Consider the following 12,808-nt stretch of genomic DNA (forward strand, 5'->3'; position numbering starts at 1 on the left):
CGTAGAAAGGAGTAAAATGAAATTGTATTGACTGTATCCAGATCCCAGACCCAGAATGTTTACACCATGTACGAGTATTAAAGAGAACAGATAGAGAGAGAGAGGGTAAAATCTTACAGAGAATAGGAATAGAATCCTCGCAAATATTACAAAGAAACAGTTTCATGGAATCCTGAAAATATTTTTAATATAATCGTAAATATTTTACTGCCAAACATAGGCATGATAAATATTTACAACACAGTGGTGATTAATGGTTTCCCTGAAAGATGACTTCGTACACATTTGCCACGATTTTATTTCTTTCCTGCCAACAAACCTCGTGTATTGAGTATACGATTACGATTGCAAGAGAAATGATCACAGTTTACAACGGCTGACTCAGGGATTATGTTAAGAAATGGTGACAGCGATAGAGGCGATGTCAGGAGAGTCCGAAACTCAAATCTTACCCGTTTCTGGTTGCCCCTGCTGCTCTTCTTATCATCAGCCTCACCATCACTATGATCCTTATCATTGTGGAAACCATCACCGTCACGATCGATATCACGATCATTAGGTATACCATCTCCATCAATATCTTCATCTTTGGCATTGGGAATACCATCGGCATCAATATCATCATCATGATGGTCGGGAATACCATCAGCATCCATATCACGATGATCTATGTCTTGAACATTAGGTACTCCATCACCATCAATATCTTGGTCGCGAGCATTCAAAACTCCATCACCATCCATGTCTTCGTCCAATTCATTGGGTATAACATCACCATCGATATCATCATCGTCATCATTGAGTATACCATCTCCATCCAGGTCTAGACTTTTAGGTTCTTCATCGTTGGGCATGCCATCGCCATCAAGGTCATGATCCATTTCATTTGCAATGCCATCTCCATCGATATCATCGTCTGCATAATTTGGAGTGCCATCGCCATCAATGTCAGAATCTTCAGCCGTAGGAATGCCATCACCATCGGCATCATTATCCTCTTGATTGAGAATTCCATCACCATCCATATCGGTATCATGGACATTGGGTATACCATCGCCATCGATGTCATTGGCAAGACCTCTGGAAATCTTCCATAAAGTTGATATTTAATATTTGGAATTAAATTACGTTCAACATTAGGGACCAAAATTTAATAGGACTTTGTATGTTTTTTGATTATTGAGTATCAATGGATGAATTGCATCAGGTTTGTTTAATTGATTGAAAAACAAGTATTAAGAATATGAATGGTCTGGATCATCTTGTGACATATGGTATTTTGTATTTTTGTTAATTTCTCCAGGAAATGTTAGGCCCTTTTGGGATCATTGATATGATCTTTTCTTTGGCCCAGATGTCGGATCGGATTAGGGGTTTCATTTTTCGAGTTCAAATTCTTACCCGTAGCATTTTAACAAATACTTGTTTATCATCGGCTTCACCATCACTATCGTCCTGGTGATTGTGAAAACCATCGCCATCACGATCTATATCGTGGTCATTGAGGATACCATCCCCATCTATATCGTCGTCTATATGATTCGGAATACCATCGGCATCAATATCATCATCATGGTGGTCCGGTATGCCATCGGCATCCATATCACGATGATCTTTGTCTTGGACATTAGGAACTCCATCACCATCAATATCTTGGTCACGTACATTCAAAACTCCATCACCATCCATATCTTCGTCCAATTCATTAGGTATAACATCACCATCAATATCTTCATCCTGATCATTGGGTATACCATCGCCATCGATATCCAAACTTTTAGGTTCTTCATCATTCGACATACCATCACCGTCTATATCATGATCCTTTTCATTTACAATACCATCACCATCGATATCATCGTCTTCGTGATTTGGTGTTCCATCACCATCAATATCCGTGTCTTTATCGGTGGGTATTCCATCACCATCGGCATCATAATCCTCATGATTGAGTATACCATCACCATCCATATCAGTGTCATGAATATTTGGAATACCATCGCCATCAATATCGTTGGCATGGCCTCTGGAAATCTTCCATAAACCCAAAATTATATATACAACTTCATATATCTCTATATATCATTGACTAAAAGTAAATGGAGTGAAATGCCTAGTAAACACAAATATGAAAAAGTATGTACTGTTCGAAAACGTTGGGTCATCATAACCAACAATCATTTGGAATCGAAAGGGTTTCAATTGTTTTCAATGCTTAATGTCTAAGAGAGGATAAAGGTAACCCAACCAAATCGAAAACCCATATAAAAATGAACGAAATATCCAAAAGAGAGAGAAACGAAAGAGTAGAGTAGACTGAAGAGAGAGAGAGAGAGGTGTGATAAAATCGAGTTGCATGACATTTTTCTCCATGACAAACATTTCTTACCAAATGCAATTTAACACCTGATCTATGATCGTCAGCTTCACCATCCCGAATATCTTTATCGTTTGGTACCCCATCACCATCTCGATCGGCATCACGTATATTTGGTACACCATCTCCATCAATATCATCGTCTTTGACATTAGGTATTCCATCACCATCCATATCATCATCATGTTCATCCAATATACCATCATCATCTCTGTCAGCATGATCTTCATCATGGACATTGGGCACTCCATCACCATCAATATCCTTATCGTGGATATTAGGCACCCCGTCTCCATCCATATCATCATCCAATTCATTTGGTATAACATCTCCATCAATGTCATTATCTTCATCATTTGGTATGCCATCTTTATCGAAATCCAAACTGGTGGGTTCCTCTTCGTTCAACATGCCATCCCCATCAATATCCTCATCTTTTTCATTGGCAATACCATCTCCATCGATATCCTCGTCTTCACTATTTGGGGTACCATCACCATCAATATCCGGATCATTTATCATGGAGATACCATCGCCATCAACATCAGAATCTTGTTGATTAAGAATACCATCCCCATCTACATCGGGATCATGAATATTGGGTATACCATCACCATCCAAATCGTTAGCATGGACTCTGGAAATCTTCCATAAAATCAAAATTTTTTGTTTAATTCAGCTCCCAAACAATGGCGAAGGTGATGATACAGGGTGAAGAGTAAGTAAGAATGTTATATGTTTCTCAGTGTAACCGAATGAAAGAAAGCGTTTGTTTACAGTGTTAGACCTCCATGAAGAAGATTTGTTCATGTTTGTAATGTATACATGATCACCATTTTCCAAAAGAACCTATATAGAATAGTCTTCCTCTTACCCGTTTCAACTTGCGCGTAGATTTTCTATCATCTGCTTCACCATCCCTATGATCTTTGGTATTCACTATGCCATCACCATCACGATCAGGATCTTGTTGATTTGGTACACCATCACCATCAATATCATTATCCTTGGTATTTGGTATACCATCTCCATCAATATCCTCATCATGTACATCGGCCACACCATCACCATCCATATCTCGATGGTCGTCATCATGTAAATTAGGAACTCCATCACCATCAATATCTTTATCTCGAATATTTAGAATACCATCACCATCCATATCTTCATCCAATTCATTGGGTATGATGTCACCATCAATATCACTATCCTCATCGTTGGGTATACCATCTCCATCCAAGTCCAGACTTTTTGGTTCCTCTTCATTGGGCATACCATCACCATCGATATCATGATCCTTTTCATTGGCTATACCATCTCCATCGATATCATCATCTTCGTTATTTAGTAAACCATCACCATCGATATCAGAATCTTCTGCTGTGGTCTGACCATCGCCATCAGCATCGGGATCCTCTTGATTAAAAATTCCATCACCATCCATATCCATGTCTTGTACGTTTGGAATACCATCGCCGTCTATATCGTTTGCATGGGCTCTGGAAATCTTCCATAATTTCAAAAGTTAATTCTTAGGTGTTACCACATGTCCAATAGTATAGAGAAAAGTGAACAACTTTCAGTCAATACAGAAAGAGAAATACAGAGAGTGAGAGAGAAGAACAACAACCATCGTTGACATAGAAGACAAGAGTTGGCAGAATAGGAGAAATCGAGGAGAAATAGGTGAGAAGTCCCGCTTTTGCTAATCTTACCCGTTTCAGTTTTTTACTGAACTTCTTATTATCGTCTGCTTCACCATCACTGTGATCCTCACTATTTGGAATACCATCTCCATCCCGATCTGTATCTTTATGATTTGGTATACCATCACCATCAATATCTTGATCAAGCTCATCAAGAACACCATCTCCATCCATATCGCGATGATCTTCATCTTGTTCATTAGGTACACCATCACCATCTACATCTGTATCTCGGATATTGAGGACTCCATCACCATCCATATCCTCATCCATTTCATTTGGTATAGAATCCCCATCAATATCAACATCCTCATCATTTGTTACACCATCACCATCAATATCTTTGCCTCTGGAAATCTTTCAATTGTATATCATTATTATATGCAAGGATGTCTTTGAAGAAAAGAGGAAGAAGAAGATATTTGTGAGATATAGATGGAGTGTGCATTACTGTATTATGGTGTGCATTTGTGCCATCAAACACATTCACATTCAATTGAAGAGAAACTGTGTGTAAAAAGTGACAGTGATTCCAAAATCTTTAAAGTGCTTACAAAGGTGCCAAAGATGGTCAAGATTGAGGTGGCATAGATACCTCTAAGAAACATGTGTTCTTGCGTACTATAAAATACCAATTCTTACCAATTTCTTATCATCGGCTTCACCATCACTATCATCACGTTCATTTGGCAATCCGTCACCATCGCGATCTGCATCCTTTTCATTAGGTATACCATCACCATCAATATCAGAATCTCGTGAATTTGGTATACCATCCCCATCAATATCATCGTCCTGGTGATTAGGTACCCCATCACCATCCTTGTCGTCATCTTTGCTGTCAGGGATGCCATCACCATCCATATCTTGATGGTCATCGTCACGCATATTGGACACACCATCTCCATCTGCATCCATATCATGGGTATTACTGATACCATCTCCATCCATGTCCTCATCTAAATCGTTAGGTGTGTTATCACCATCTATATCATCATCTTCGTCGTTGGACACACCATCTCCATCAACATCATTATCTTTGTCATTACTTATTCCATCTCCATCGATATCATCATCTGAAGAATTAGGTGTTCCATCACCGTCTATGTCCATATCCAAATAATTGGGCGTACCATCACCATCAATATCATCATCCAAATGATTTGGTGTACCATCACCATCAACATCGGCATCGTTATCATTTGGAGTACCATCACCGTCGACATCTTCATCAAGATGATTTGGCGTACCGTCACCATCAATGTCTTCGTCCAAATGGTTGGGAGTACCATCACCATCAACATCGGCATCATTATCATTGGATGTGCCATCACCATCAATATCCTGATCTAAATGATTTGGAGTACCATCCCCATCAATATCACCATCGAGGGTGTTGGGTGTACCATCACCATCTACATCTTCATCGAGATGATTCGGGGTACCATCGCCATCAATATCTTGATCTAAATGATTTGGCGTGCCATCTCCATCGATATCACCATCCAGATTATTTGGTGTACCATCACCATCTACATCTTCATCGAGATGATTCGGAGTACCATCACCATCAATATCATTATCTAAATGATTTGGAGTACCATCGCCATCGATATCACCATCTAGATTATTTGGTGTACCATCACCATCTACATCTTCATCCAAATGATTCGGAGTACCATCACCATCAATGTCATTATCTAAATGATTTGGAGTACCATCCCCATCGATATCACCATCAAGATCATTTGGTGTACCATCACCATCTACATCTTCATCCAGATGATTAGGAGTGCCATCACCATCAACATCAGCATCAAGATCATTCGGTGTACCATCACCGTCAATATCTTCATCGAGATGATTCGGAGTACCATCACCATCAATATCCTCATCTTCTTCAGCTGGAATACCATCCCCATCCATGTCGTTATCTTCGTGATTGGCAATGCCATCTCCATCCATATCATCATCGTGTATGTTTGGAATGCCATCACCATCGATGTCGTTGGGATCTCGGCGTTTTTTAGAAACCTTCCATAATAATACTCAATTTTTTTACTATAGTATAGAACATAAATTTTTAAAAGAAAAAAATCACTTGGTGGTATAAAATACCGAACCCCTAAGAGACAATTTATGGAAAAATCAATTTTTCAAAATGAACACGATTGAATTTGTTAAAAACGTGAAAATTTAACTATATCTAACGAAGAAGGATCTAATCTCTTATATCTTAGACCTGTAATTATGTATGGACATTTATATTCCATTTTCTAGTCCACGATTTGACTCCGTTTGGTATAAATATCGATCGCTCTCTATCAATATCCAGGAATTCATATGCACTATTTCATCTACAAGCTGGCAAAGCGCTCTAAAGCAGGACCTAAAGTATGAATTTAAATCTTACCCATAATAATTCATCTTCAGGTTTAGTATCCTCCTCAACATCCTCACCAGCGGCGGCTGTTTCCTCCTCAGCAGCTTCGGTTTTCTCTACGGCAGCTTCAACTACCTCTTCGGCGGCTACTTCATCATCTGCTTTGCCATCGCCATCGTCATCGGTATCTTCATGGTTTGGCAAACCATCACCATCAATATCTTCGTCTTGATGATTGGGAATACCATCGCCATCAAGATCATCATCTTGATGATTGGGAATACCATCACCATCTTTGTCATCATCTTCATCGTCGGGTATGCCATCACCATCTAAATCGCCGACACTACGTTTTGTACGGGCACCAGGTTGAACATCTGCAGCTTCATGTTGATCGTCATCATGGACATTGGGAATACCATCACCATCAATGTCTTTGTCGTGAGTATTGGGTACACCATCGCCATCCATATCAGCATCGACTTCATTGTTTACTACATCTCCATCGATATCAGAATCGTCATCGTTAGTTATGCCATCATTATCCACATCAAGACTCTTTGGTTCCTCTTCATTTGGTAAACCATCGCCGTCAACATCATTGTCCTCTTCATTAGGAATACCATCACCATCGATGTCAGAGTCTTCATGATTTGGAATACCATCACCATCGATATCGGAATCTTGATCGTTGGGAATTCCATCACCATCGATGTCATTATCTTCGGTATTTGGAATGCCATCACCATCGATGTCACTGTCTTCGTGATTGGGAATACCATCACCATCGATATCATCATCCTCGTGATTGGGGATGCCATCACCATCAATGTCATCGTCTTCATGATTGGGAATACCATCACCATCGATGTCATCATCTTGTTCGTTGGGAATGCCGTCACCATCGATATCATCATCTTGTTCGTTGGGAATACCATCGCCATCAATATCATTATCTTGGTCGTTAGGAATACCATCTCCATCAATATCATCATCTTGGTCATTGGGAATACCATCACCATCGATATCATTATCTTCGTGATTTGGAATACCATCGCCATCGATATCATCATCTTCGTGATTAGGAATGCCATCACCATCAATATCATCATCCTCATGGTTTGGAATGCCATCACCATCGATGTCATCATCCTCGTGATTAGGAATGCCATCACCATCGATATCATCATCCTGATCATTGGGAATGCCATCTCCATCGATGTCATCATCTTGGTCATTGGGAATGCCATCTCCATCCATATCATCATCTTCGTCATTGGGAATGCCGTCACCATCCAAATCGTTGTCACTGACATTGCGAACACCGTCACCATCAATATCACCATCAACCACATTGGCAACACCATCACCATCCATATCGGCATCAAGAACATTGGCAACACCATCACCATCGATATCAGCATCAACCACATTGGCAACACCATCACCATCTAAATCGGCATCATGGACATTCGCAACACCATCACCATCCATATCGGAGTCCTTTTCATTGGGAATGACGTCTCCATCAATATCACTATCATTGACATTCAAAACGCCATCACCGTCCATATCATCATCTTCTTCGTTGGGTATAACATCGCCATCGATGTCACTATCCTGTTCATTGGGAATGCCATCACCGTCAATATCGACGGGGGCCTTAGCCTCCTCAACCGATTCTACATGGGCTGTTTCAGCATGAACAGGTTGATCTCCCTGCATTTCACCGGACTCTCCACCATGGTCGTTATCTTTATTCGTTATATCTTCACCGGAAGTCGTATCGGGACTAGGGATTAATTCTTCTAAAAAATAAAATATGATATATATGAGAAAAAAGCATGATGAAGAGCTCTATCTATATATGTATATGGATCGATTCAAATTGTAAGATTTTTAAAGGGATTAGACAAACATCAGTTGGCAACGCATGTTATAGATTTATACAAAGTATACATCACTATCAGCTGATTGCTGATCCATGTGGTAAAGCAACAACAACATGGTTGCCCCATACTGATTATTTCATAACAATAAATTACGTAAAATGTCCGAACCAATTAAGGTTAAATAATTCAACTCCATTTGTGTCAAAAATTTTTAAAGAAATGTAATATTTTTATTAAGTATACCCACAGGATTTCTACATTTCCATTAGCAATTGCTCGTATTTAAATAGTCTCCATTGACCGTACACCAACTGTTTTTTTTTTTTAATCTACAGAAAATATTCAATTAACTTGCAAATCTTACAATGTGAATCCTCCATATGTTATACGTGTAGGCCACATTAGTTGGCGCCCAACGCAATTAGTAATGGTTGTATTAGCTTACATAAATATTTTAAATTATTTAGTTTAATATTGACACGAGTCGTATATACAAAATATATGAGTTAGTTTAATATTGTTAAGACATTTACACATACAAATAACAACATATTCATTTTCTCTACATACAAATTTTATATATCTCAAAATATTCAATTTCAATTGGAATTTGGCCAAAGCAAAACGACACAAACCATTCGAAATGTATATTTAAAAAAATCAAACAAATATTTTGTTAACAAAAAAGTTGGGAAATTATTTAACATCAAAAAATAGAAATTCTTACCTTTGTCTTCACCTGTTTTCAGTTCGTTAATGGCCTTTTCTATATAAGGACGGCATTCGGATTCAGTAGGTCCAACATCAGAGCTAGCTAACACATCTGTAAATTAGAAAAAAAAATATTTATATAAATACGTTTAAACTAATTATAAATAAGTAAAAGTCATATAGCCTTAATCTCTCACGTTAAATAATTGAAAATATTTAAATATGTGAAAATCCATTCTATCAAATCAATATCGGCCTAAACTCTATTTTGTGGGGTATGTATACTTTACACTGAAAGAAGAGTTTTCTTTTCTGAGGAACGAAATTTTAGGCAAGCAAGGTTTTCTTTTGAACTCTCTTTAAAAGCAAATAAAAAAGTTTAGAGACAATCGTTGTCTCGCTTATCCTAAATCCGAATTTATTTGATCTAAATGAAAACACATTATAAGAAATGGTAATTTCGTTTGTCTAAAATTTCGTTCCGGAGTATTGTTTCTTTGGGTGTAGAAACGTCAGATATTGAAATTTGGCCATGTTCAATTTCGCATAAAGCTTGAATGAAGGCGACTCATTTCATAGCGGAGGCCTCATTATGGCCCAGCGATGACACCGAAGCCCGCAAAAAAGGCCTACTTCCCGCTGTTACGACGGTTCCCTTTCTTTTGCCTAGATCTTGCAACCCTAGTGTTGCAATCTGCCTACAGACAGCTTTATCGTACAGCTTCAATTTTGGAGGTTCTGCGTACTCAGAACCTTTTGATATACGAGCGGTATTTGTTTTGTTTACAGCAGCTTAAAAACTTCATCTCGCCCACCGAAATCTAATTCAGAGTCACGACCCATTGCTATTTTGAGTTATGTTTTCAAAGTGTTCGAAAAGATTTTACATAAGCAGATATACGATTATATTATTCGTGGTAACTTGTTATCTGAAAGGCAGTCCGTGTGATCTCCGCAGAGATCACAGTTGTGTGAGTGCACTGATCGAAGTATCAGAATCCATTAGGATAAATATTGATGAGAACCATGTTAGTTTTCTTTTCCTCTTAGATCACTCAAAGGCTTTCGATACTGTTGATCACACAATGTTAACAGGTAGGCTGATAAGTCCCCGGTCTGACACATAGATGGCGTCGCTAGTATTAAATGCATATTATTTTTATATAGTAACAACCTTCAAATGATTCGTGTCAAAATTTGACGTCTGTAAATCAATTAGTTTGTGATAAAATACTGTTTTCTAAAGGGAAAAAATACTGTGGAAGCAAAAACTTGGCTTGATTATGAGTTTCCGGACTCTGCCCCTGGGAAATCAACAATAATTTATTGGTATGCAAAATTCAAGCGTGGTGAAATGAGCACGGAGGACGGTGAACGCAGTGGACGCCCGAAAGAGGTGGTTACCGGCGAAAACATCAAAAAATCCACAAAATGATTTTGAATGACCGTAAAATGAAGTTGATCGAGATAGCAGAGGCCTTATGTGACAATAGATGAAACATGGCTCCATCACTACACTCCTGAGTCCCATCGACAGTCGGCTGAGTGGACAGCGACCGGTGAACCGTCTCCAAAGCGTGAAAAGACTCAAAAGTCCGCTGGCAAAGTAATGGCCTCTGTTTTTTGGGATGCGCATGGAATAATTTTTATCGATTATCTTGAGAAGGGAAAAACCATCAACAGTGACTATTATGTGGCGTTATTGGAGCGTTTGAAGGTCGAAATCGCGGCAAAACGGCCCCATATGAAGAAGAAAAAAGTGTTGTTCCACCAAAACAACGCACAGTGCCACAATTCATTGAGAACGATGGGAAAAATTCATGAATTGGGCTTCGAATTGCTTCCCCAACTACCGTATTCTCCAGATCTGGCCTCCAGCGACTTTTTCTTGTTCTCAGACCTCAAAAGGATGCTCGCAGGGAAAAAATTTGGCTGCAATGAAGAGGTGATCGCCGAAACTGAGGCCTATTTTGAGGCAAAACCGAAGGAGTACTACCAAAATGGTATCAAAAAATTGGAAGGTCGTTATAATCGTTGTATCGCTCTTGAAGGCAACTATGTTGAATAATAAAAACTAATTTTGACAAAAAAATGTGTTTTTCTTTGTTAGACCGGGGACTTATCAGCCATCCTGTGATGTCTGAAACTTCAAAGATTTTTCAATTTCTCACCTACTGCTACCTCCCTTATTACTTCTTATCTTAACAATCGGTTACACAGGTTTACACCCGAGATACTTTTTCATTGCCATTACCATTTACGAAAGGGTTTCCACAGGGTTCTATAATTGGACCTCTATTATTTTGCATGTACGCCAATAACCTCGCTCTAGAAATAGTCCATAGTCAGATGTTTATGTATACAGGCGAATATAAATCTTTTTAAGTAGTCCGGTAGGTGATGCTAGTGATTGTTTGGGGAAATTTAACCACGATCTTGGTCGTGTGTTTCGATGGGCAAGGGCCAATGGTCTGCTTCTAAATCCACAAAAGTCTAAATGTTTGACAAGAATAGAAGGTTCTCTTTGTCGAATGCTGATATTCTGATAAATGGTGAGAAAATCGATGTAGTCACTAGTGCTAAGAATTTAGGAGTTGTATACAATAGCACTTTGAGTTGGTCAAGTCATGTAAACACAGTCGTTGGACAGACATATGCAAAGTTACGTGCTTTATGGGTTACTCATTCATACACACCAGTCAATATTCGACTCCTGGCGAAAAGTCTTTTGATACCGGGTTTAATTTACGGATCTGAACTCTTCGCAAATTGTGACTCCGTGAGCAAAAATAGACTTAACGTGGCATTCAATAGTATAGTTCGTTATGTGTATGGGTTACGCAGGACCGATCATGTATCGCTTGTTACAGACTCCCTCTTTGGCTTTAGTTTTAATACCCTGCTAAATGTCAAGTCGTTAGTATTTCAACATAAATTGATTTACAAACGAAAACCATGCTATCTCTATGATAGAATTGGGTTTACCAGATCTGATAGAAATAGGAATATAATACCCTTTAGAAGGACAAGTCTTGTATCCGAATGGCAGTTCTTTATTGGCACAATACGTCTCTGGAACACTCTACCACCCGATAAACAATGCATCGGCAACGCATCATCTTTTAATAAGAGTATTCAAAATTTATTTCACAATTAGTATATTTATTATTAAAATTTTGCTTGTAGATATAATATTGACTCACAATTTCAATCATCAAGAATGCAATGTAATTGAATATTAAAAGTAGTTTTCTATATTTTTTTCTATTAATATTAATTTTTATTTTATTTATTTTCTTTTTATCTTTAAAATTTAATTATTGTATATATTTAGATGTTTTAACATTTATAATTCTGTACCGTAATTATAAGATTTTAATCTTGTTGTGTAGGTACTCAATACAATTGAAAATGAAAAATATGGTTGCCCAATCCTGAAATACAAAAGGCAACCCTCGTATGTACGAGTGTTACATGTGAATAGTTTTCACATTCAGATGATATCATAAAAGCTTATCTTCTACTAGATTTGAAGATCGGTTAATAACTGAGGATAAAACGACCACTTTTTACAGGAGTCATAGAAGCCCAGATCAGTTATCTAGTAACAAAAAAAAAAACCTAATTATTTCAGTGCTATTGATAATAATAAAAAATTTAAGTGCTCGTTAAAGTATTATAACTAAACGTGGTGCAATTTACTTAAGACAGACTTGAAAGTGATGTGTATTTCATTTGA

The 12,808-nt window shown here is 38.1% G+C and overlaps 1 protein-coding gene across 6 annotated transcripts in view; it reads right to left on the reverse strand.

Moving 5' to 3' along the window:
• Positions 1-12,808, reverse strand: part of LOC142222384 (uncharacterized) — a 55,474-nt gene that overhangs the window by 12,064 nt on the left and 30,602 nt on the right. For 5 of the 6 annotated variants that reach the window (XM_075292517.1, XM_075292513.1, XM_075292514.1 and 2 more), the window contains exons 3-10: positions 9,086-9,181; positions 6,497-8,274; positions 4,726-6,117; positions 4,093-4,440; positions 3,252-3,884; positions 2,390-3,022; positions 1,402-2,034; positions 453-1,088 (exon numbers count right to left, since the gene is read on the reverse strand). In XM_075292517.1, coding sequence (XP_075148632.1) covers positions 453-1,088; positions 1,402-2,034; positions 2,390-3,022; positions 3,252-3,884; positions 4,093-4,440; positions 4,726-6,117; positions 6,497-8,274; positions 9,086-9,181 — 6,149 coding nt within the window. The remainder of the gene's footprint in view (positions 1-452; positions 1,089-1,401; positions 2,035-2,389; positions 3,023-3,251; positions 3,885-4,092; positions 4,441-4,725; positions 6,118-6,496; positions 8,275-9,085; positions 9,182-12,808) is intronic. The other variant, XM_075292518.1, reaches the window with a different exon arrangement.

The sequence above is a fragment of the Haematobia irritans genome, chromosome 1, assembly GCF_050003625.1.
Source record: "Haematobia irritans isolate KBUSLIRL chromosome 1, ASM5000362v1, whole genome shotgun sequence".
In the NCBI taxonomy this organism is placed as follows: Eukaryota; Metazoa; Arthropoda; class Insecta; order Diptera; family Muscidae; genus Haematobia; species Haematobia irritans.